This window comes from Liolophura sinensis, chromosome 12, assembly GCF_032854445.1.
Source record: "Liolophura sinensis isolate JHLJ2023 chromosome 12, CUHK_Ljap_v2, whole genome shotgun sequence".
Lineage (NCBI taxonomy): Eukaryota > Metazoa > Mollusca > Polyplacophora > Chitonida > Chitonidae > Liolophura > Liolophura sinensis.
In genome coordinates this window covers 22,797,292-22,825,058 of record NC_088306.1, presented here as the reverse complement: position 1 = coordinate 22,825,058, position 27,767 = coordinate 22,797,292, and the positions used below count along the sequence as shown (strand labels likewise).

General features: G+C 38.5%; 1 protein-coding gene across 8 annotated transcripts in view; it reads left to right on the top strand.

The window, feature by feature from the left end:
- The window catches only part of LOC135479489 (fibronectin type-III domain-containing protein 3a-like), a 142,584-nt gene that overhangs the window by 67,651 nt on the left and 47,166 nt on the right, over positions 1–27,767 (top strand). For 2 of the 8 annotated variants that reach the window (XM_064759350.1, XM_064759346.1), the window contains exon 1: positions 2,860–3,377. The exons of 4 other annotated variants lie outside the window; for them this stretch is intronic. In XM_064759350.1, the coding sequence (XP_064615420.1) occupies positions 3,290–3,377 (88 nt within the window). In that variant the 5' untranslated portion in view covers positions 2,860–3,289. Of the gene's footprint in view, positions 1–2,859; positions 3,378–4,708; positions 6,494–25,196; positions 25,806–27,767 lie in introns of those variants that run through there. 2 more of the 8 variants (XM_064759349.1, XM_064759347.1) reach the window with 2 other exon arrangements.

Here is a 27,767-nt window from a genome sequence, read left to right as displayed (position 1 = left end):
AGTTTTAATGATCTTTTAGAAATGGAGTGAAAAATCATACGGATTCGTTGGAAAATGCAAATTAGATGTAGGCTGTATAGAATTCCTGAAACTGTCTATCATATCAGTTCATGTGCACTCTGCACGGAACATAAAATCTTCATAAATTTCAATGAAAGTTGCTGTTTCATTTACGAAAAGGTTGAGGAATTAGGGAATATCATTGTTCTCAGTGAAGGAAGGGAACTATAACATTGTGGTCTACCCTAATGTCAGTGGGAAGCACATGTGCCCTTATCTCTCTTGTGTTTCTATGTTCATATCTAATGGTCCCATAGGGGTTAGAGTGGTTAGTGAATGACCAGGCTTGACCATCCTTGACCATGCCTCAGTAATAGAGCTGTTAATGCTCCCCACATGTTGCTGATCAGGCCACTGTCTTGACCAGATGGTTTTATGCTGGTACAGTGAATGAATCATTGGGACTGCAGCACAGAAATTTACCATAAATGTTTTAATGTTTGATGTTTTCTGATCCTCCATCCCTGTTTTGAGGACAATCACCATGTGGTGTGTGACCTTTAATATTTCATGTTCACTTGCCAAGTTTCAGCCTTGGTTTTGTCACAAGTCATGAGTCTGTTTGTATTGTACATGTTGTGTTCAACTATCAACATTATTTTTATGTTGCCCCCCCCCCCCCTCCACCCCTCATGTCGCTTTTTTTCAGAAATAAAAAGCGATGTTGAACTGTTCCATGTCAATGAATGATTACAGAGAGGTAAATGGTTGAGTCATTATATGTATTATCTATTTCGTTTGACATTTGTTTCAGCATATGAAGTATAACATATAGACTGTAATATTAGAATTTTTCTAAATGTTTTAAATGAAGAAACCCAAATAATGTTTGTTTTTATTGCTTTTTTGTTGTTGTTGTTGTTGTATACACGAAGATACTAATTTTGAAGGTTGCAAAGCCTTGGTTGACTCAGTATTTATATGCTTTGGTAGTGTATTTCATGTTCATGTAATGACTTAAGGATAAGGACTTCATAAGTTTTTTGAAGACTGCACTCCTGAAAAATGTTTTCACATTATTCATAATGGACGTCAGTGACCACAATTTTATACCTTCATTTCTACAATGCCAAATGGTTTGGCTTTGAAGCATAGAGTGTCCAGAGATTTAGTCTTTAACAGTGTTGTGAAATACATGTACATCCATCTGATCCATATTAAAGCATAGATACACATTGCTATGCACAATGTAAAACAAAACTGCTTATGGAGAAATCTTTTTTACATGTCCCCAAGTTTATACGAGGCAAATTGTTGCTTTATACAAATTGTAGTCTACTATTGGGAGTTTTAAAACTACTTGTACTGCATGTATCATGTATGTTTTCTGAACTGTCAATGTGAACTATACATTGCTCACTTGACATGGAGAAGATGGGGGGTGTGATTTTTAGAATGTGTAGTACATCAGCTGGAGTATCAGGGTATCCTGGTCAGTTCAGCCTAGCATAGTCCAGCTGTGAGAAGTCTGGCTGCAAGGGCTTCTGAGGCATTTCCTGGAGGGAGGGAGGATTAAGCAGTTGGAGTGTATGTCCAGCCATTCATCCATTCAAGACAGAGAGGCAGAGGGGCTGTGCATGTGTGGGGTAAGGCATGCAGAGGCGTGCACGGCTAATTCTTAAGGTCTGGTTCAAAAGCAACCAGGGGAAAAGTGGGTGAAGTGAAATTTAAATGAGTGAAAGGTCATATGCACAAGTACAGCAGGGACTGTGGGCCAGGCAGAATTACAGGCTGAAGAGATCGGAAGTAACCTGCTAAAAAGAAAAAGAAGCAAAGGAGAGATTTCAGACTTAAGGACACAAAAAATCTAAACTGGTGGAGAAAAGTTATCTCTGTGGATCTATATAGCAGGTGTATTACATATCTTTATAAGCCAGAGAACTGGTGGTTTTTGATTGCCAGCTGGAGTTACAGAGGCTTATATGTTGCCTAGTGTTGCGTTTTAGGGTTGATGTTTTTTTCTTCTCTACATGGAAATGACGGCAACGAACTAGTGCATGTAGTTTGCCCATGTGGATTTATATCTGCGTGACACCAGCCGATTCTATATCTTATGGAACTTTGTGAAATCTAGGCCAAAGAGTCAGTGCTCCCGGTTGCCAGGCTGTTAGACACAGCTGAAGAGTCTGCCAGGTTTTCCAGTGTGTGTGTCTGTGAAAGGCAGAGTCGGAGAGATTGAGAGAGAAAGAGCATCAGTACAGCAACCCTTATTACCTGTGAGGAGGGGAACAGACTTAGCAGGTCACCCTGGGGAACTCCCTAAGGCCTTAGGTTTTCGCTAAGGCTGATTGACTGACCTCACTCTCCTGTAACATTAATAGATCTACAGGCATGCTGAAGACAGCAGTGTGTTGACAAAACAGTTACCCTCCATAGCTTGGGCAGTGAACTTAGAGGCAGCTTAGCCTTCATTGAGAGGTGCTAGGACAGTTGAGCTGAAAAGAAAGTTGGGACTGCACAGAGAAGCCTGGGATCAGACGGAAACAACGAAACAACACTGTGCAGAAGTTTTCATAGCCGAGGAATTTCAAACTGTGTACACAGATGCTGTGCTTTGCTCCCCATTTACCAGTACTCAAAAACTTGGCCTGGCCTCTAGCTTGCTGTAACTTGGCAGACAAAGCTTTTTGACTGAAGTTTGTACCTGAATACGGTACATATATATATATGTGTGTGTGTGTTTTTTGTTTTTTTTTCATAAGTGGGACCTGTTTTTCAGTAAGTGTTTAAATATACAGAAATTACCTTATTGTTCCTTCTGCTGGTGGCGTTGTTGTTGCTGCTAATAATATACTCAAACCGTTAAGTGCAACTCATCATTGTGTAAGTGTGTAAGGGCTGTGATGCGTAAGTGACAGGCTAGGTTAATTTACCTGCACATGGATTTACATTGACATGCAGACCTCTGCCAGCTTGCATTAAGACAGGTGACTGGTGTTGTACTCACTGAGGAATATACATGTCTGCCGACACAGTGGTGGCAATTTGACTGGAGTGTTGCAGGTTACGAAAGCTTCTCTGTTCAACACAAATTTCTGTCCCACCTACCTTGGAACGAGACGGGGTGAGAAGAAGAAAAAAATTCCCCTTAAAAAAACGGGCTAGAGAGCGATCATATCATCTGGCACATGTTGTAGTTTGCTCACTAAATTTAGCTTCATTCACGCAGACTTAATCGCAGTTGGACTCCCTTGTGCTACAGAAAACAGCTACCTCCCATAAAATCTTAATGAAGTGTCCAGGGGAACAGTATCAAATGCCCGTGCCCAAAACTATGTGCAGCATATGTGTCGATGAGGACTGTGGGGGGTATTACGGTGAGTTATAGTCAATAGTCTGCATATCATGTTAATCGTTATCAGTCTGTAGGACAAGTATGTGTAATGGGGTGACTCAGGTGATATCACTGTAGTATTGTGTATATTGCATTATCATTATCAGTCTGAAGGACAAGTGTGTGTAATGGGGTGACTCGGGTGATATCACTGTAGTATTGTGTATATTGCATTATCATTATCAGTCTGTAGGACAGGTGTGTGCAATGGGGTGACTCAGGTGATATCACTCTGTAGTATTGTGTATATTACATTATCATTATCAGTCCATGGGACAGGTGTGTGTAATGGTATGACTCAGGTGATATCACTCCTCATTATTGTCATTACGTTATCATTATCTGTCAACAGGAAGTGTGTGTTACAGGGTGACAGAGTTGATATGAGGCTGTACATATCATGTTTATTCCCCTATCATTCTGTTATTCTGAGTTCAGTGAGGAGGAAGAATGTGTGTTACTGGGGTAACTCCAGTCAGTTGATACAGATATCAGTCTGTTATACTCTTGTGTATCTTGTAGTCATTATCATCAGGTGAATCAGTTGATACATTGAACAAAATGTTTGACATGTGTGCACAGTGTATCATGAAGCAATATGTAATAGAGTTGATATTGGTCTGTTTCACACTCTTGTTCTAATTGACCAGGAGTAGCAGGTGACAGTTGATATCAGTCTACATTACACTCTTGTTCTATTTGACTAGGGGCAGTATGTGACTCAGTTGATATCTATTTGACTAGGAGCAACCGGTGACTCAATTGATATCAGTCCGTACTACACTCTTGTTCTATTTGACCTGGAGCAACAGGTGACAGTTGATATTAGTCTGTATTACACTCTTGTTCTATTTGACCATGAGCAACAGGTGACTCAGTTGATATCAGTCTGTACTACACTCTTGTTCTATTTGACCTGGAGCAACAAGTGACAGTTGATATCAGTCTGTATTACACTCTTGTTCTATTTCACCATGAGCAACAAGTGACAGTTGATATCAGCCTGTATTGCACTCTTGTTCTGTCCCACCAGGAGCAATATGTGACTCAGTTGATATCAGTCTGTACTATACTCTTGTTCTATTTGACCTGGAGCAACAAGTGACAGTTGATATCAGTCTGTATTACACTCTTGTTCTATTTGACCATGAGCCACAGGTGACAGTTGATATCAGTCTGTATTACTGATACATGTAAGTGTATGTGGTAGATTATGTACATGTAAACCAGATTTTTTTGTCGCAGCATCCCAGTGATTAGGGGGACATGTATATGTAGGAGATCTGTGTCTTTAGTCAATTTGGCCAGGTAAGATTCAAGTGTCAAATTAATATTTTCCTTACTCATGCATCTAGCTTTTTATTTATTTATCTGATTGGTGTCTTACGCCGTACTTAAGAATATTTCACTTATACGACCACAGCCAGCATTATGGTGTGAGGAAACTGGACAGAACCCAGACAAACCCACGACCATCCGCAGGTTGCGGACAGACCTTCCCACATACGTCTAGATATTTACCCCTTGCATTAGATAGTGAGAAAAGATGCTTCTGTACTGAATTTGGTTTGAAGATATTGCTACTCGTTTAGTGCTAATCTTTGCACCTATCTATTTCATGACCTGTGTCATTTGCAGTCATCTAGGCTGGGTTGGATTGAAGCGGATAATGTGTACATGTAGATAAAAATAGATCTACATTTTCACATGGTTAAAACACTTCAGTCTGTCTGATATGTAAATTTAGATCATAAGGGGAAAACGGATGACATTATATACAGCGATAAATTACGTTTAATTGTGTATTATTAATTGAACTAATTATTCAGACTGCTGTGTTTTTTTTTATACCTGTCCGAATTACACTTGTTTGTACTTGTGACTAAGACAGGTGAGGTATTTTGAGCACTATAATTGTCATGGTGACCGTAATGGCAATGTTTTATCCTAGCGTGTGTCCAAAGTAAAAAAGAGGAAATTATTATTTTTAATATCGGTTCGAGCACTTGTAGCTTTTAATCTGTTTTGAAGTGTACAGCCATCGTTTTCTTTTGTAAAAGTGTGGTTTAATTTACAAATCAAATTGATTTGCCAATATCTTTTCCACTCAATGAGTACATATAAATAAAGCCATGAGTTAAACTTTGGATTCATTGTGGTCCATCACTGCGCATTAGACTCAGGATGGTTTATTCTTCATACTTGTATGCCCTTAACTGGCAAAATTTAGCAGTTGAAATGAAAGTTACAGGTGATATATTTGCATTTTAAATGCATATTTTACCCAATTGTTTATTGCTCAGCACGTGGCACAAAAATATGGTGATAAGACTGTTTTAGACTTTTGTTGAATGTAAAGGCATTGTTGGCTTCCATGTACCCTAATTCCTCAACCCTAATTCCCTCAACTTTTCATGCAATTTATGCATGTTTTGAATTTGATTTTGGATACAAAACTACATTGGTTGCATCGGCCAGTTTTATTGCTTCACAAAAGGTATCATTTTCTCAGTCGACATGGAATAATACCTTGATGATATGCTTGAATAAACACCATACAAACATGTGAAAAGTTTGAAGAATTACAGTAGCTATTGAAAATTCAAGGATTTGTTTTGAAAATGGAATGTAAAAGTTTTTTGTGCAACAAATGTACACAGTACTGTCACCAAAAGTAACCACGTCTGGGGAAGTTATCCTCAGGGTCCTTTGTTACATTATGTATGGATTTGTCGGCGCAATATTAAATGGCCTAACTGTATATAAATAACAAAATTATTTAAGCATTACTATATTTAGCCGAATGGAAAAATTTGGCAGGAATACCTTTCTGTTTCTGCAGCAGTGCATTCATGACAGGCATTAGGTTTGACATGGGTGCATTGTTCCTATAAATATGTCAATCCATAACATGTAAACAGAGATGTAGGTCAGAAGCGAGCAGAAAATAGGACTGTATACGTGGAAGAGAATGTATGTATATATAAGTAGACCCATACAGGTAAAACATGTACGTGTCATAAACGTGTGACTTGACGTGTCATTGTACACTGATGATTGCTGTTTGTGAGGCCTCGGATTTTACCTTCATGAAGTCAGGTAAATAGTGTCTCTGTCGTTAATTGCTTTTTTGCTGGTTATTACAGAAATGATATTCTCTTATCACAGAAATGTTTCTGTGATATCATGTTGCTATAGATACTGCACTGAAGGTCTTTTTTTCTTTTTAGCAGATCATTGTGTTATCATACCATATGTTATACCGGACGTGATTTACCCGTATTGTTTACCTATGTCGTATGAGTAAAAGGCACATATCCTTCACTTGTTGAGACAGCTGCTGTTTGTAAAGATGAACTTATGTTGTCATCTTAACCGAAGCTTCGGTGTTTCTTGTCACCTGTGTTGAATCAGACATGGCAAAGGGTGTTACATGTACAAATGACACTTCTCTGCAAGTGTCACCTTATCTCCGTGGTATCTAGCAGGTACATGTATATATGGTCATTCTGTACAGGCCTAATTGCCTGTTGCCATGTAGAGTTGTTTTTATATTCATGCACTTAATAAAGCTAACCTTAAGTGATCCGGTTTCTATAATTAAGATTTGTGGTTTTGCATGTTTTCTAGCTATAGCATATTGCTCTTAAATCGGTGGTCCTGTTTAACTAAGAGGAAAGAAAATTGATATTTCCTGTTGTGTCATAGATATACTTACTTGTTGGACTAGAAATTATCAACACTGGTTTGTGATCCCCAACTCCCTCCATGCACCCCCCCCCCCCTTCCCCCCCAAAATATAGCAGATTGTATTTCATTGATGAAATGAACATTTACAAAGCTTCAACAGTTTGACAAAACAAAGAATTTGGGTCAAGGAATTATTGATGTCTGGATCATGGGTAAAGCTCATCATGCAACCCATATTGAGATTGCTGGAGCAGGAGCAGTCAGGGTGAGGAGTTTGTAGGTGGGAGGGTCCTTCACATTGCCAGCCCAGGTCTCCTTCACTGGAGGTGACATACTTGATCTGCTCCATATTCCAAGCCACGTGGCCTCCCATGGGTCTGGATCAGGGATAGATTAAGACGTCTCGCTGCAGCCCTGCAGAGGCCTCCCCGTCCCTGGCATTTGAGAAGCTACGCAGACAATTCCTCCCCATTGTTTCCCCACCCCACTGTTCTCCATTGACTTGCATCATAGGCTAGATCTTCAAGGCATGCCAGACGGCTGCACCATTCCTCGATTGTGGAAAGGCTTATTTGTTTGTTTGCCTGTTGGTTTTTGTTTTTAGTGTGTTTGTTTTTACATTGTTCGTTTGTTTGCCCTGCTCAATTTTATGTTCAGGGACTTGTGTCCATTCGCAAACCAAGTAAAAAAAAAAAAAAAAAAAAAAGCAGCAGCAAAAAATACAGACGTGACTGCCGTAGCATTATAGGCTTAAATCTGGTCAGGTAGCTATGAGATGCAGGGTTAATTGTTGGTAAAGTGTGCAGAGTAAATATCAAATATTCCCTGATTGCCAGATTAGCTGAACAAATTGACCACAGTGCCATACAAATACCTTGCTTGTTTATGGTTGTTAATTTTAATGTAATGGGGGTAGCACTAGCTTCATGAAATTCACTGTATCTCTGGGGCCAATTTAGCAAAACCGGTTCTAAGTCAAAACTTGAAATATGATTTTAGAGCTTATTTTCAAGCCGCTTGAGCTTAAAAACTTGAACTTAACTAAAAATTTTGACTACCTCATCTATCTTATCTGAAGACAAATGTGTCAAATTTTAACTTCTTTAACCAAAAACTAGGCTTTGTGACAACGTTTTATATTTTGTCTGAAATCAGGAATGTCTTTGTGGAATTGACCCCTGTGATGCTTAAATTGCAGATCTTTAATTACCATTTGTACATAAATCTCTTTATTAAGCTGTGCTGGCTTGATCGACATTAGGGCATTAGTGATCACTGATTGAATTGAAACTTTGTTTAAAAGTAACTCTGTAAAATTGAACAATTAACTCCTCCTTTAAGCTGTCTGAAATTAATGTTTCATTAGACTTGGCCAAATACATATATTCATAAGGTAGTCATATGTATAATTAAGGTAACCTGGTCAGTTTCGTCAATTTCTCTCAGTTCGTAATTAAAGTGATGTTTGGAATGTCCTTGAAATGTTTCATAATTGAGATATGATTATCTGTTAACAGATTCCTAAACATGTTTGAATTGAGATTGAAAAATTCAAGTGAGTGCGCTCAAATTATGATCCCTTAGATATGATGTCATTGTCTTGTAGTGGATATGTGATTGTCGTTTAATTAAGATTTGAATTCCCTGTATTTGTGGCCTGAATGCTTTCTGGCTTGAATCCGTCTCCTGCTGCTAGCTGTAGGTCAGGATAATTGCTTTCAGAGTTTATCTTTCACAGGGTACATGTAAATGCTTGTGAGAATGTGACTAATAATCAAATAGTAGAGATACATGTAGTACATTAATGAGACCTGCAGTCCCAGGGGTCCATTACTCAGGGAAGCTACAGGAAATGTGATCATCAATGCTGTGATCATTGTTACAGAAGCACCATTTATCCAGACAGTATTTCTTTGCTTTTCGAGGAGCGAGAGAGAGGGGGGAAGGGGGGTAACATCTTTGAAGTTGGGTTGCTCGACCCGGACATGAGGACATGGAATGTTTGTCATCCTCACACACAGGCAGTGCTTGTAGTTGCATAACTCTGCTCTACAGGGTGGCCATGGCATAAATTCCTGCACTGGTTGTTGTGGACCAGTAATGCTTTATTGGCTGGCATACCTAGATAATGCTGAGCTGTTAAGCCCATTTTTTTTTTTTTTAAGAGCAGCAGCCCTTTATGGAGGTCAATGCGACATCATCAGGAAAATTGACAGTCTTGTTTGCAGATGTTATCTGGGGGATCAGTATTTTAGGGTCAGGATACCTCATGGAGACCACTGTCAGTATAAGTGATATATTCTTGAGTATGGCTTAAGACACCATACTAAATAAATAAATAAATAAATCAGCATGGTCACATACCTCTTTGTTACACACCACTTTGTCTATGGGTGGTGTTGGATCATGGTAAATGTAAGGTGAACTTTGCTGAAGCATTGACTGAAAGGTATTTATTTTATGTTTACCAGGAAATTCCAAACTTTACCACACATGGGAGATTTGTGATGTCGTCACTGCTGACTGCAGTGACTTGTGCATTCCTGGGGTTTTTGATTTTTCTTTGTGCTTGATGATACCAGAAAATGTCACTGAGGGCACTTCTTGTAATGAGAAGTCTTTCTCCTTAACATGAATTTTCTTCATTGTGATAGGACAGATACATATTTGTCAATCAGCATGTTTCACATGAATTTGAGGACATTTGTACCGTCTACATTATCAACAGAAATGTTTCATAGAGTCTGGTTGAATCAGGCCGTCGTTAAGATTATGTTCATTGAGTCTCTTGTAACCAATCCTCTAAAAAAAGGAACCTTTGATAAATTTCTTTAAAATCTATTTTTTTCATTAGCCAGAAAACAAATAAAAAATTCTGATAGAGTTGGGTTATGCCCAACAAAGAATTTTTAATGAATGGCCATGTAGGAAGAATGCTGCTTCAGTGGTAAGATTGCTGCAGTGGTTAGATTGTCCCAGTTGGGCTGGTTAATTACATGTAGTCTTTTGCTATGAAACTACAGTGTGTATTCACCTTGCTACATGTACATGTACCACTGACTCTGAGGTAAAATCTAAATTTTAGCCTCGATCAATCCTTGGAGACACAACTACTTAGCGGAGAAACTAGATATTGTTAATCTGTTCAGATTTCTGTATACATGTAACTGTTTGAGATACATGTATCTGATATCCTGTCCAAACTGTTGAATGTTGTCAGTAGTACATGCATACTTTGCACTTGCAGATTGGGAATTTGGGGATGCCCCCTCTGCCTTAAAGTCAAGGTTGACTGCATAAGACCTACCCCCCCCAACTCGGTTTTGAAACAAGTTTACAAATCATGGTCATGATTTATTGGGACCAGTCTGTCAAGTATTGGACATAGGATGACAACACACCCTCAAAAAGAAAAGTACAAAAGACCTAGATTCCGCGTCTGTACTGGTTATATTTACAGTTAGACAGGTCCGTGTTCTTAGTATGTAGGTGCTTATTTGTACCTTCATATACCAGCTAGTAGTTGTTGTGGTCTAGAGCCACATGTTGAGTTTTGGAAAACCTGATTGTCCTGAAATCTTAGCCATGTCCTGGAGAGAGAGAGAGAGAGAGAGAGAGAGAAGGAGAGGGAGAGGGAGAAAAAATAGGTTGTCATTCAACCCCCATTGATGGATATTTGTGAGAATTCTTTGTTTAGTAATTATGGTAATATTTTATTTTGCAGTTACATGTAAGGTAAAATGATGTAAATGTTCACCCCAAAAGTTGCATTTTCCAGAGGTAGATTCATCTCATGAAATTTTACTTTCATTGATGCATTGAAATTTGGATATCAACCTACCTTCCCTGCAAATCTCTAAACCTCTCATGGAACTCTCAGATTCAGCCAAAATGTACAAGTTATTCAGGGGCAAAAGTTTGGGTCATTTAGGTGCAGTTAGAAATAGAAGCTTATTACATGACATAATGAGTATTATTTTGTAGAACGAAACTATTCTTGTGTTTTATGTTCAGTTGTTGACAGCTGCTAAAAAGTGAAATTGGGTATTTGTAAACTGGTCCATATTAGTCTGCTTAAAACTACCTAGTGGGGCCAAGGTGCCCAAAGTAATTAGCATTCCAGTGCGGAGCCTCCCATCAATGCAGTCGTTGTGAGTTTAAGTCCAGCTTATTTTGTCTAACTCTCCGGTCGTACGCGGGTAGGTTTGACAGCAACCTACGGATAGTTGTAGATTTTGTCAGGCTCTGACTGGTTTCCTCCCACCATAATGCTGTCCGCTGACATACAAGTGAAATATTCTTTATTAAGGTGTGAAACACCAGTCAAATAAATAATAAAGCTACTTAGGGTGACATGAATCTTATTATAAACGTGACCATCCATATCCTGTTGATTCTTACAGCAGCAAAATAGTTGAACAACTTGTGCATTCATAAGCATGCACATTTCCAATTTATTCATAGCTACAAATTAGTCACACTTCTTGTGTACCAGGTACTGGTATTCGTAAACATGACCATGTCAAATTTACTGATAGCTGCAAATCAAAGTAGTTAAACTTGTAACTACTTTGTATTTGCTACTACAAAACTTGTGTGTTGGTAAATAGGTACATGTACATATATATGAACACGTGTATTAGTAAATAGGTACATATATATGTACACGTGTATCAGTAAATAGGTACATATATATGTACACGTGTATTGGTAAATAGGTACGTTTATGTACACATGTATTGGTAAATAGGTACAGTTTTATGTACACCTGTAGTAGTAAATAGGTACATATATATGTACATGTGCATTGGTAACTAGGTACAGATATATATATGTACACATGTATTGGTAAATAGGTACATATATATATATATGTACACATGTATTGGTAAATAGGTACATATATATATATATGTACACATTTATTGGTAATTAGGTACAGATATATATGTACACATGTATTGGTAAATAGGTACATATATATATATGTACACATGTATTGGTAAATAGGTACATATATATATGTGTACACATGTATTGGTAAATAGGTACATATGTATCTGCATGTGAATTACATTTTACATATATATGTACACATGCATATAAATACTGATAAGATACAAAAATGTTGTATGACTGTATTTAATTGTTCATATTCACACTGTAAATGTAATTCATCAATCTTTTCGCATGCATGCGAGGTGCTTATTCAAGCATACTCGCTAGGCAGTATTCTGTGTTGATTGATAAAACGTACTTTTTGTGAAGCTCTAAGTCTGGCAATCCAACCAATGTAGTGTTGTCTCCAAAATCAAATAAAAAATGTGCAAAAGTTGTACTGAAAGTTGCTCTTTCATATACGAACAGGGCGAGTAATTAGGGTACGATTTACAGTTACAAAATATTTGACTTCTTATTTGTCTGACTGCTTTATTTATAAACAGGTGTGCATTCTACAAACTGATTGGATACAAGAAGAGATGTGTACACGCACTACATGAACATGTAGCTTAGTGTTTATTTGTTCATATTTGCCCTATTTACTGCACACAAAAGATTTTGCTGTACCTGTGTATTTGTAAACTGGTCCATATTAAACCAATTCAAAGCACATACAGGATAGATTAAGTGTCCGTCAGCCTGTGTGTTGTCACCCTGAATGTTTGCCTTCCCACACCCACCCACAATAACACCAGCCTGTCCTCATCATTTAACACAATATTTATTATCTGTGCGCAGTGTACCTCATGACAGCAGGCACATTTACCTCCCCCCCCCCCCCCATTCCTTCCTGACTTACTGGCGAAGCAGAGCGTGTGTGTAATAGCAATGTGTTATGTGCAGTTGGTGCAGTAAATTTTGGCCTTCATTCTGGACACAAAAAAACACAAGCTTACCACAAAAGGTCAACGTCCCCTATTCACTCCTTAAGTGAATGACCTATGAGACTTAAATTTACCAGAGATATTTGGCCAGAAATGTGTATTTTATCAAGTTAAATTTATAAGAATAGCTCAGATTGCTATTGTTTTGACAGTACTGAATTTTTAAAAGTTTTGAAGAATTTGGAAACATGTACATACGTTTTCTGCAAAGGAATCGTAACCTAGAACATAAGCAGAACTGTGTGCATATGTACCAAGGTCTAGATATATCATATGGAGTCTATATTGCATTAATGTACATCTAATGTGTGACTTCTAGATAAATGGCAAGAGATAAGTGCCAGTATTAATATCTGTACTGATGTGTAAATTTACATGTGTTAAAAACACATTTTTTTTCCTACATATCGGCATATATATGTACATGTATATTTGGAAAGATAGACCATAAACGCAGGCATTTGGGAGCACCTAAGTATTGTACTTATAATGTACACAACAGTACATCTCTGTGCAGTGAATTGCATACCATCATAGCGTGGGAAAGTTAGTCATTTATCTAAACAACCGTCTGTGCTCTTGTTTGATCCTGTTTGGTTTCACAATAAGGTTCACTTCTGTGCATTATACATGTGTGTATATTCAAATCTGAGTGACTTTTCTTTCCAGATGTTTCGTTTTATATTTTTTTTTTTACAGGCCTATTTGTTGGGATTTTGATAACATATGTGGGGCTGTTTTAGAAGTTAAGCTCTTGCCTGATCACCTGTTTCCTGACTTATTTTGTGTAAGTTTTCTTCCAGCTACACTTTTGGCTTTTAGAGTAAGGTCTAAGGTTCTATTCCAGTTTCTGTCAATGAATTTTTTTTCTTTTATATTTGTATATGTTTTCTTTGTGAACAACAGCAAAATGTTGTCTCAACCATAATCTCTGAATAAAGTTGACATGAATGACAGGTTTTATCATTTCCCTTTTTCGGAAATTGGGTGAACACCCCTGAAGTGCCCCAAACCTGGTGAACCATGTGGCTGCAGTGTTGACAAAGTGACATGTACACAGATACTGCATGGCTTCTTCAGGCCAGCTTAGTGCCCCCTCCTACACCCGCCCCCATTCAGTCTGTTTCCCACAGAGTTCTTTTTAAACAAGGATCATTGTCTATGCCATCACTGCAAGCTACTAAATTTCTGGACCGACCGCTGGGGCCTTAAGAAAGCTGTACTTTGAAGCCATTTTCACACCTCAAAGCGAATGTTGAAAAATTTGTTTGTGCTGTTATGTTATTACACATCATACTGTGCACATTATGAAATAAAATTAAAGCATATCATGTATACTTTAAGGCATTGAGCGGTTTTCCCCCACTACTATATTACATAATTTCTCTATTGGTAAATCAAAGATCAAATCAGCAGCCTAAATCCTTAACAAATCAACCACAGACATCACGTACATCTAGGGCATGTTTTTGGCATATTAGAGTAGTTGGTATATATTTTCGGACAAGCTATTCGGACAAGTTTGGCCGCCATCGTACGAGTCAAATATTTTATACACAGTACTTGTTGAATGTGTTGAGGATTTGGGGTAATGGAGTTGAATCATTGGAATTTTAAATTTGGTACACAAAACTCTATTAAGACTTAGTGAACAGCCTCAGATTTAGGCAGTGAGTTATTCTATTTATTTGTGTACAATTTCTGTACAGGAAATGCTGATTATCTACACTTCCTGTGAGGGAATAGTCCCCTTTTTCTTATCAGCTGATGAAAAGGCTGGTGCAAGACCTGCTGACATGTTGTGCATTGTTTTAAGGACATGTTGTGAGATCAAAACCTGTAGCCTCAGAAGTAGAGTATTGTCTACGGTGCCGCAGTGATGGGCCAGGTGTCGCAGAGATGGGCCAGGTGTGTGCAGGTCTTTAGTTTCAATAGGAATCCAGGAATCCAGTTCTTGCCATCAGTTTTATAAACCAAAACTAGGGCAATCCAGATAGATCCCTGAAAAGTCATAACAATTTTTCAAAATGTCCAAACGTTCCTATATTCCCAAACTTCCGACAATTGGGCATTGAAAGTTCACAACATTAAAGTTAACATGTGATCCATACAATCTATTAACTTTTATATGCATTAAAATCTTCACTAGGAACAACAGCTCTAGTACTACATGTAGATTTGGGCTAGATTCTGGTGGATTCCTGCAAAGTGAATCTACAGGAAGCCATTTAGATGTTGGCAAAAACTGATGGGGAAAACAAAGGCCTGGTGTGTGAAGCAACCTCATTCTGACACCAGACAGATACACGAGGCAGGTCAAAGTGCGACGCTGCGCAGGAATTCCCTTGTCTGAGAACCTGACTTGATCCCTTCAGCTGTATCCACACCAATCCGCGGGGAAAAATATCCAGCAAACCTTGCGAAGCTGTAAAGATTTGGTGAGGGGGGCAGAGCACAAATAAACACTGCCGGGGAGCAGACAGGAAGTTAGGGGCTTCTGCTAAGTATCTTACTTTGGCCTTATTTTACCTGTTCTCCACCTGAGACATGGAGGAAGCCGGGAGGGTTGGTGGGGAGCGTTGGTGTGGAGGGTTCTGATAGGTAGGTCAGGCTAGTGCAAGTAACCTGGTGGAGCAAAGGAACCCAGGAGGGCACTGGAGGAGGGGAGGGGGAGCTAAATAGCTAAGACAGAAAGGAGAGGGTTAACGATTATGGTGAAAAGAGGCAAATAGATATGCCAAAGTAGATAAGCCATAAAGTTGTATTTAATTTGTTATTTTTGCTAAGTTCACTATTCTTTTTAAATTCCCCTTGGTTCTGCCTGGTTTCCTTCCATCATAATGCTGGCCACCTCTTGTCATCACCTTGGTAGAACAGTAGCGACTTAGCCATATTGGGGTCTTGTTAACATGGACTCCTATGGCCACAGTGCTTGCTCCATCATGGCTACCAGAAGTAGGTCATGCAACCCCTCTTATAAGTGAAATATTCTTGGGTACAGCTTAAATTACCAATCAAATTAATAAATATTCCTCTTGAAGTCCTCAGGGAAGAACAGATGTATGGTTATTAGTTTCACTTTTTGTATTAACTGTCATGAAGCAGATTTCTGTACAGTATTTAAACTCAGTGACATGTTTGAGTAAAGAGGGATACATGGATTTTGAGGTTTTTATTGGGCAGTTTCCAAGAGCTGACTTTGTATACGTACATGTAAGTGTTACACCCAAAGTTTCACAAATTTCACATTTGCTCGGGTGAATACTTCAACTATATCTATGACCTACAGAAGGATTTTATTGAATCATTCATACATTTGCATGTATTTCAATGAGATCATTGAAAAGCACATCACAGCATAAGGAGTTGCATGCTAGTTTGGCTTTAACAAAATATGTATGGTTCATTTTTAGCTTGTGTTGCTATTACTTACAGAATTCAGATGCGCTGTTTTGATCAGTTTTTCCAATATCAGAAACTTTCTCTAGGCTAAAAGTTTCTTTGCAGCATACATTAAAATTTAATGACTAATATAAATTGTAACTAAAAATATAATTTGTATAAATTATAACTTGTCTTTATAGTCTTGTCTCTGTGCCAGCTATAAGTCCTCAATATTTAGTTCTATTAGGCTTTAACCTAGAACAGACACACATCCCCCCCCCCTGCTCTCCCCCCTCCCCATCGACAGTGCTATGACCCTGGTCACGTCTTGGGTTACCTCCAATCCTACAGTCCACACAAACTCCTGTATTCCAAGGCCGTAAATGCTTGGACTTCAGCAATGTTTGAAGAAGGCTAAATATTGTGGTGTTGGGGTTGTCAGGAAAAACTTAGAAAGCTAATGTTAAACTCATTATAGTATCCTGGGAAAGGCTTTTACAGAAATATTACAGGTGGCTCAAAAGCTAGGAGCAATATTTCACTTGTACAAGTAAGAACAAAATGCCAGCGGTCTTCTGTAAATTGCTTTATTTGAACTTCATCTAAAATTTTGTTTTTAATAATTTTGCTTTTAACTGATCCCAAGATAGTAATTCAAGGTTTTGGTTTGCAAAAAAGCCTCATCAGTTTCAAGCAGATTAGCTTAGTAAGTGTTTTGTCATTTACAATAGGTCATTTCAACAATGAGTAACAGTACCTTTAAGTAAATAAGTGTTCTCAAATCAAACCTTTGTCTAATATTTGATATCCGCTATTATTGTCCAAATTCAGGATATCATCATCAGACTACCCTAAATTTTGGGACTCCTGATCTGCTCATTTTAGCCAATATATATGTAATTGTAGCAGGAATATTGAGTTTCTTTTTACTCACATGGTTAGACCATCTAATGATCAACATACTCATATCTTTACTTTTCCAAAAGGCTGGTAATCTGCTTTCAACACTTTTAATATCTGTCCAAAATTTTAGGAGAATTAGGGTAATATTAAAGATATATTCTACAGTCCAAGAAATCTGTTGTTATAAATGTAGTACAAGTTGACAGATGCCCTCTATTAGCAAGGGTTTCATTTGATTTCAACAGATTAAAAAAACAATAAGGTGGGAAAAGCTTTAAACTTATTTTCCAATGAAGGAAACATTTGACTGGTCATTGATGGTTAAAAAGTGACCATTTGCACATTGAAAAGAAAATGGGGAGAAAGAGTAAGTTTGTAACAATGACTAGAAGGTGGTCGTGTGAAAAAACCTCAAAACAAACTCAGGTGCCAAATAAACGTAGTCCCTGATTAGCAAAAATATCCATGAAGTGGAAGTTGGCTGCCAACTTTCACCATTGAGCCTTGGGACCACCCAAGGAAGAAATTCCCCACTTAGACAGTCACCTATGTATTCTTATAAAAGCCATTATGTCATGGCTTAGAGCCTTTTTCAAGGGTGCACATGTTGGTGCCTTCTCTGATATGATTGGTTAAAAACAAACTTCATGTGCCCTTGCTTTAAATCTGTGCAGTTTTTTTCAAGTGGGGGCAGCTGTGTCATTTTGTGCCAATAGGTTGCCATGCTCAGAATGCTGCAGTAGGTTCCATATCACTAAGCAGCTTAAAATGTGAACTTGTAAATGTGAATATAAGGGTAACACTCGCTAATATCTCAATAACGTGACAGTGTTAGTGCCCAAAGAAGATAAGCAGTGGAATCCTGTTGGAGCTTTGGAAACTTTATCCAGGTTATTTACATGTACCAGCATATTTACAATGCACATCATGCATATTGCTTTACATGCAAATTAAGACAACATATTCTTGTTACCAAAATGCTCAGTGCGAAATTGACCTGCCCGGATAGCACAGTTGGTATAGCGTCCGCTTCGGGACCAGTAGATCCAGGATCAATCCTTGATCGAGTCACACCTAAGACTTTAAAAGAGGAAGTTGTAACTTCCTCGCTTGGCGTTGAGCATGAAGGGGATAGTGCAACGACTGGTTGACTCGTATCAGTATAATGGCTCGGGCGGGGCACTTACTTGCCTTCGGTAAGTCGTCTCAGTGAAGCAGCACTAAATAAAAGGGCGGTGGAAATCCGTCCTGCAACAAGGATGCACATTACACGTACATGCACCCTAATGATTCCTTCGTCGTTATATGACTGAAAAATTGTTGAGTACGACGTTAAACCCCAAGCACTCACTCACTCACTCAGTGCGGAATTGAAAAAAGTGAAACTTTTGAAGAATTTTTTTCATTGCTGATGTGTCTTTATTACACCGAAAAAAACAGTGTACCTTTTCCGGTTGTGTTCAAAGCGGCAAAGTTTTACGACGATAATGGAACTATAACCGTAAACCCTTTGTTTACTTTATGAACAAGCAGACATTGGAGAGCTGACTAAGGGAGATAACTGCATTGAAATAATGGATGTTATTGTTGAATATTATTACAAGATTGTTGGATATTGCCCTGTGAACATCAGATGTTACTTTGTCAGCATGATGTTGCATTCCTTGGGTGCGTGAGGGCTGTACATTATGTTTTGGGGAATGTCATGTGACTGGCTCTCGACCAATAGAAACAGAGAAGAATCCTATGAGGTTTAACAATCCCATTGGTCAGAACTGGTGCTTTTGTGGCTTTCATGAGTTGGCCATTAGTTGTTAGCATTAAAATGAAGCCAAATTTTGGGGAGTTTTACACAGTAATGTGAGCTTTGCTAAATTGTTGCCATAAATATACTTGTTCAGTATGTCTGAAAACTTTCATGAAGGGAAATATGTTCATAAGAAACACCTGCAGATGAGAAATATTGAAAAGTCTAATGACTGTTCCCTGGGATAAGTTGTACAATGTATATAAATGTGTATTCCCAAGCCTAACAACATTGTTCATCAGGAGGACAAATGAAAAGGAATATTATTATGCCATAGTGATTGTTTTTGAAAATGAATATATGCTTTTTCTCCGTATAGAACTTCGACTCTTCAACCGGAAAGAAAATATGTGTTGATACAGTAAACCCTCTAGAAAGTTCATTAAGCAATTGTACAGAAGATAAACTTATGTTGTCACCAGTTATGAAAATATGCCTTTGCATTAGAAACTTGAAGGAGCAAATGATGATGTACTAATATGCTACTGCATGTGCCCTAATTTGTCAGCCTTCCCAGCCACCTCTGCAACCATTATTTTGAAACATTCTGAGAGAACTATTGGTGAGTAGAGAAAAAATTTACGCAGTTTTTTCTTTTGAAGCTTGCGTCTTTAGTGACACAAACAAATCATTTTTAGCATTGAATGATTTCCACTAACTTTACAGGTCGAAAAGGTTGAAGATGTACAGTATACTGTGTACATTTGTGGCCTAGCAAAAAAGTAAGACCTCACATGTTGTTATTAGAATGATACCTCATTTTGTCAAACCACAAACTTTTCTTCTCTATCCAACCATTTGCGCTTCTTTTGTGCGACATCACATGGTAAACACGGAGTTTTGATTGTTAGGGGACACCGCCCAACCTCAGTGCCAATTGTGTTCTCACTCTCTGACATTGCATTATGTCTTTGCCCCTATTATTGCAAGCCCCTGGGCTCTCTTGGTGTAACCTCATACCAGTTGTGGCTGAGGACTGTTATGTCAGACAGTAAGAAAACACTGGCGTATTGTCTCCAGGTGGTGCTGGTTAGTCTGTACTTGTTGATGTCTGCCTGCATTGGGGAGGCATACTTCTCTTCCCGACATGACGTCTGGTTCAAACACCGGAATCACCTTTAAATACCATCGACCCTTTGCAACAAGGTGAAATGGTGACCCTAACATTATACACGTTACATTTTTTGCTTCAAATCAACAAATTAAAATGAATTCATCTGTGTGAACTTCCAACAGTAAACTTAGCATCTATGCACATGAACCTTCTGTTGTCAGTTTGACCTTTTTTGTACGTACAGGAATGCAACACATTTGTAGGTACATGAATGCGTACCCTGATTCCTCTGTCTTTTTGCATATGCATTTATGTATAACTTTCAGTGCAATTTGTACACATTTTTTTAATTTGATTTTTGGAAACAAAGCTACAATGGTTGGATTGACGAATTTCATGGCTTTACAGAAAGATAATTTCATCAGTCTACACAGAGGAATGTTTTCATAATATGCTTGAACAAACACGTAGCAAACATACGAAGAAGCTGAAGAATAACAGTATCTGTAATGTGTATCTGTATCTGTGATTTCCTAACCTTTGTTGCATGATGCAGATAATTTCAGCACTCATGTACATGTACGTGCCATTTCTCACAGGACTTAACATCAATTTTTCTAAGACAGCAATACAGGAAGCTAAGCTCAAAGCTCATAACTGATGAAAACATCAACTTAATTATTCTCTTTTGTGTACTGAATTTTTTTTTGCTTTCAACAAAATATGTTTGTATTTCCAACTTCTCCTTTAATTGACCTTTTGCTTGAGTGCTTATTCATACTGACAGTTATAACAGGTTTTGTGAATGACGGGTTCTTCAGTTTCAGTACTGTGTTCCACTGTCTTTGAGGACTTGGGACCCAACTTTTTGCTTAAGTTACAGGTTTAAGCGTTTTTTTGTTTATGATTTTGTTAAACAGATTAAGATCAGTCTTTTTCCATGACTGACTGTAGACAATGTGTGCTTAATAATGTTCAACTGATTTTTGAAGTGGATAAGTCAGTCAGAATTGAGAAAAATGTGCCACTTGAAAATGCTAAACTTCAGGTGAAATACAGTACTACAGGTTTAACATACAAAACATAAGGAGGAAATGACAATTTTTTTTGTCACAAAGAATTTTGGGTGTTGCCTGTGGTGCATGTATAGAGAACACAGGAGTTGACCAGTGGGAGTTGATCACGATTACACGGTCTAATGAATCCTTTGACCTAGATGCCCCAGAGCTGATATATGTTGTTCACTAATTGTCAGCTATTTACAGCTCGCGGTTATGGAGTGTAAAGAGGTATTGAGAGAGTGGTGGTGTCTGGTTAGACATTTTGGATAAAACGTGGTTCGGTAGTGTATGGATATGTATGGTTGCATTTCATATTGTTCATAGACATAGCATACGGTATCATAGACGTGTCTTATGTTATGTTTAAGGTCAGAGACATATGTTGTGTTCAGTGTCAGAGACATCTGATGTTGCGTTCAATTTCAGGGACATATCATGTGTTGCATTCAAGGTCAGAGACTTGTGTTCAGTCAGAGACATATCGTATGTTGCATTTAAGGTCAGAAACATATCTTACTTTACTACGATCAGAGACATATCGTTGTGTTCAAGGTCAGAGGCAACTTACATTGCTTTATGGTCAGATGCTGCGTTCAAGGTCAAGATACATATTTTACGTTGCATTTAAGGTCAGAAACATATCTTACTTTACTACGATTAGAGACATATCGTTGTGTTCAAGGTCAGAGGCAACTTACATTGCTTTAAGGTCAGAGACATCTTATGCTGCGTTCGAGGTCAAGATACATATTTTACGTTGCATTCAAGGTCAGAGACATGTTGCATTCAAGATCAGAGACAAATCTTATATAACGTTCAAGGTCAGAAGCAAATCTTCTGTTGCATTCAAGGTCACAGACATGTTGCATTCAAGGTCAGAGACATATCTTACATAGTGTTTAAGGACAGAGATCTTACGTATCAGAGACTCGGTTACACTCGGTTACACTTTGTTTTGTTCATCAATCTGTGAACTGGCTGGATAGACATTTCTGTTTTTGACCGTATCGTTTTGTGACAACCATTTCGACGTGCGATCCTTGATTTCTCATAGCCCTCATTAGATTTCCTGTTTGGAAGTATAAACATGACCAGGGTTACAATCATCTTCTCAAGATTTTATCGATCAAATTTAACTCTAGATGAAATCAGCTGTTTTGTCAATGGAGGTGATGTGGCATGGCGTTACTCCACAGTATAAACATGCCTGCAACTTTTTGAAATTTTTTGAAATGTTTTTTTTTCGTGTTGTGAGCATTTTTTTTGTTCCTGTCAGAAATGTGCATCCAAGATTAACTTAGCAAATTTGCAGGTGTAGAATTTCAGCCGCAGGGTGCTTCATTTACCTGTGAATTGGCATGAAACTTGGTAGTGTTAACCACTGTGTTTAAAGCCTAGCTGCTGTGTAATCTTGTGGCTGTTCTGAATTGCCTGTAGCTATGATTTCTAAAATGGATCTGTCTGTGGTTTTATTATTTTTAGTTCTTAGCTTTGTACACGTGCATTCTCGCAGCCTGGCAGTAAGTGTCATATTTGAATTTTTGACATTAAAAAATTCTTTTTGTGTGGCATATTGTAGATTTTGCTGTATTCTCAGCGTGTTCAGAAATTCCCATTGTACATGTATTTTCAGTGAAATTGTGAACTTTACTCAGTGAAGGAAACATAGTCATGTGTCAGAATGCATGTAAAACATGATTGCTTTGTAAATTGAATCACAGAATTTTATATTTTTATTACACCCTTATTAAGGATGTGTGTATTGAGCAACATCCTACATCAGTGGTGTTATAAATTTACATTGCCTGCAGTATAGTTATTCCTTTGTAACCCAATTATCTAAGTGACTATCAAATGCTGGTACCAGACAGACAGACAGTAGAGCTTTTAAGTTGCTGGTGCCTAGTACATTATTGTACGGTCTCAGTACTTCACTGGATGGGCTTCTCTGACTTGTGTTTATATACCCTAGTTTCTCTAATTATTGCCATGTAAAAGGTTATCTTTTTAACCAATGAAATTGCTCTGCTTGCATTGTCTGTGTTATGCACTAATGGAATAATCAGATAATGATATCAACCTTTGCTTATCTATAGATAATACCATAATTTTTTTTAGGGAAGTCAAAATTTTTGGGAAGGAAAGCATCAGAAAGAGGGTTTAGTGGTAACATAAGGTCTCTGATTGACATATTATGTTATACCTGCATGTATAGACAGCTGACCTATCATACAGTATGTACGTGTAGGAAAAGACCTCTAAAGATCAAAGTAGTCATCACTAAATAACCACTTAAAACTACGCACAAAAATACTTTTATTTATGTTTTTAGATGTTTGTGAGAAGATCAAACATTTGAAGCCTAGGGTTGGTTTTATCGACCGCAGGAAGTTTTTTCAACTCTAATCACGAAACTGAATGTTGGAACAACTCTTTTTACCCACGAGTAAAACATTACTGAAATAATGTTGTGAAAAATTTCTTTCTTCTGTTGAACATCAGGAAAAAAAGGTGATGTAACGTTAGAGTTCCTAGCTACCGTCCGTATGGCTCTTAAAGCCCAGCATAGTATTCAAATATCTGAATGCTTTTCAATACTCTCCAGTATCTGATATTCAACCATTGGTCTTATTGTATAATACGGACTGTTTATTAGTTTGACATTCCCTCCGGCCGTAAGTAAGACGGTCTGTGAGCAACCTGCGGATGGTCGTGGGTTTCCCATGGGCTTTGCCCGGTTTCTGCCCAGCAGGAAATGCCGCCGTTGTATAAGTGAAATGTTCTTGAGTATGGTGTAAAACACCAATCAAATTAATAAATCAAATAAATAAATTAGTTTGACATTACATTGAATGCCAAAGTTGAAACTGAATTACACCTGAAATATGAAGCTGCTCAACATACAGAGTTTAAAGACAGAAGATTGTTTTTATGAATTCTTTGGGAGCTATCTTTCTAGCATAATGGAATGTTTCCAGTCTAAGCAGTGCCCTATCTATTTACCTATTTTATTTGATTGTTGTTTAACAACATATCGAGGAATTTTTTACTTTCACAATAGCAATAAGTTTTTCCGGTGAAGTCAGGTTGCAAACCTTTAGTATTTATTTATTTACTTGATTGGTGTTTTACGCCATTATGCGTCAGAATATTTTACTTATTTGACGGCTGCCAACACTATGGTAGGAGGACTACCATCCGCTGGTTGCTGGCAGACCTTCCCTCATACTAAACCTTTAGCAAGTTACTGACAAACTTTTCAACATGTGGCTAAAGGTATGCAGATTAAAGGTTAAAGCCCTGTTGCCCAAAGTGTATGTAGCACTACGATCTTGTAACTACCACGGTGATGTAATACTCAAAGTGCCAATAGTCATGAAAGATATGGGTACGTGCACTTTGTGAAACTGGACCCATATTGGTGAAAGAAATACTGGTTGTCAACTTGTCATTGTCACTAAGGCCATACGGAGAGTGAGAACTTAGGAATGCCCATATTGGTGAAAGAAATGTGGTCTTCAATGAACATTAGACTGTACAAGTGGTCATACGAATGTCATCGACTTCTCAGTGTCAGTACTAAGTACAAACAGTGAAAAGTTGGGAATGCATATATTCCCTGTTCAAGGCCAGGATTGAACCTCTACCTAATGTGTGCTAGTAATTTAAACTCGAGCCCCTGAGCATTGCCCTTAGTGACCGCTGACCTAGTTTGTAATAGTCCAGTATCAGTGCCCCACACCTGGAGAGCTAGTGGTCCACTGGGACTGACAGTACATGTGTGTGTGTGATGTGGTGTATTGTTCAGTCTCCATTCACTAGGGCTTCCATTCACCAACTGCATGCCTGACCCTACCGCAGACACCCTAAAAACTGAGTATTTCAGAACTCTTCCCTGGATCCCTTGAGTGCCTTGGTATTTGCGGCAGTGAGGCAAACTGAAAGTTTTCTGCTCAGTTGGAATTTTTGTATCCAGTGCTTCAACATGCAAATATTCTGTCTGATTCATGTGAATGACACTATTGACTTACGTGAATGATTACGCTGACTCGCGTGAATGACACCATTGACTCACGTAAATGATGGCACTGAGTCATGTATGATTATGGATTATACAGCTGGCATATTCTGAAACCACAGGAAATAAAACCACATAAACATGTGGACTACCGGTTCATGTAACTGTAATTATTACAACAGAACATCTTGTTGTGTTGCAATGTTTTTCTGCTTTACAAGAGTCAGTTTCCTCTGAAGTGAAGCCCACTCTGCTCATGCAGCACCTCAGACTCTGCAGACTCGTGCACATCTACAGTGTATGCACATTCATCTGTACTTAGCTGTGATAAGCAGGTAGATCAAGGTTTAAGTTTTATATTGCGGGGATAGGTCAAGTTTACCAGAGTATTTACTGTACAGACATGTAAATGAGGGGCTGCCCTCCCAGGTATACAGATATAGCCTATCCAGGAGGCTCACAAACACACCTGTAATTTTCCTCAGATTGCCTGTCAAGATAAGCCTTTGGTACAGGTAAATTTCCAGCTTGATCATTTCCTGGCCACAATGCCGTCCGTGACAGTCATTGATAGTGTAACTAAGTCTTCGCACGATCAGGGAGCTACATGTAAGTGACATTGTAATTTTGTCTGTGGGTCGTTATCTCCATGGCTGTGGTACTGTATTTCGCCTAAAGTTTAGCTTTTTTCAAGTTATCCATATTGCTTGACTCTGATTGGTTCATCCACATTATAGGGCCACATAAGAGTGTTTTTGTGAAGTTTGATTAATTTCTTATCGGAAATGTTGGCTTGAAAAGTATCGTTTTAAGGCAGTTATTTGCTTGAGAATATGCATTTTGATGACCAGTCGTAAGGGGAAATACTGTACATTACATGTATGCCCAATGTTCCTTGTTGTTAATAGAACTGTATTATTGAAATTTTACCTGTACATGCCCTAATTCATCAACCTTTTCAACCACCGCTGTGACCAATATGTAATTGGTCACAATAATAATTCCCCCCCCTTGCTAATGTACATACATGTATCAACCCTAGTGGCAGTTGTATTTTTTTTTTTTTTTTCATCTGGGTATTTTGTACCTGGGCAGATTTTATTTTGTGAATTGTGCATGTGTTTGCGATTAGAATTCAGATTAGTATCTTGTTCTAGGGTGACACTTTGCTTGAGCGTTACTGTATGAATATCCGTCTGTTCGTATAATTCTTCTTGCGTACCTAAGCATTTACCGCAGGGTATGCAACTATAAATGGATTACATTCCCACCTGGGATGTATACTTGGTTTGGGGCACGGAAATGTCGAACACATCTTTCTTGAACCTCTGTTTTAACGAGGGCTGCCGCAATTACATGTGCTCCACAAGGTGGGTCAGGTGACTGGATGCATCAGTGAATTCCTTTGAGGCGTCACTTGTGAGATTTAAATATCCTCCAGCTGCTTCAGGGCTTGGAGACTTCTGGTGCTGCGCATGCAGGAAGTGTCTCTTAATTCCAGTTATGAGCTAAGGCGCTGGATGTAGGGGCTTGTAAACCATTGTGGCTGTAAAATTCACAACCAAAATTACTGTCAAGAAACGGAAACGTAGTGGGAGTGAGATGTACCACTGCAGGATGTAGGAAATGTATCTGTGATTCTGATCACCATGGAAACCGACTGCTTTGTATGATGGCTTCATATATGCATTCACTTGTTAATTGTTATGTCAGTTATTGTTAAGGTGGACTCAAGGTGCGGGTTCAATCCCAGCTGTTGATGGGGAGTTTGTAGAGTACTCTGTACTCCTTCATTATTCCTGGGGGGTGGTAAGCAGCCAAGTATGCTTGTTTGTGTAGTCTGTTGAAAACTCCTCACTGTCCACCAGTATGCTGGGTATACATGTATATCTGTATGTCACCAGACATTACCTTGCGATATGACAACGAGGAGTCATTAGTTGTATGTGTACATATACTTTGTCTTCTTGAGGCAGGGTCCATGCGACCAATGTTCTGCTGCCACTGAAGTATCATCCCAAAGACATCAGAAATGACACCCCACCCAGTCGCCTTATACTGACACCGGGTCAGCGACTACCAATTTTTAAAATACCGTCCTCGATGACTCAGTTGGTAGAGCATCTGCTTTGGGGCGCTATATCCAGGGTCAATCCTGAGTTGGTTCACACCTAAGACCTTGAAGGAGGAAGCTGTAGCTTTCTCGCTAGGCCTTTAGCATTAATAAGGGGATAATGTAACGATTGGTTGACCTGTATGGGTGGCTTCCTTGCCTTCTGCAAGTCGTCTTAGTGAAGCAGCACTAGATAAAAGAACGGTGAAAATCTTTCCTGCAACAAAGAGGCACAATACACGTACACACACTCTAAGGACTCTTTTGTCGTCATATGACTGAAAAATTGTTAAGTACAACCCTATCATTTACTCACCAATTTTTGAAAGTCTTTAGTGTGGTCCCCCCCGGGTTTGATCACTGGTCTCCTGAGTTGCAGTATTATAGACAGTTGCAGTGTAGACTTCCTGTGACATACATGTATACTAGGTACAGTATGCCAAGGTCAAAAAACCTTC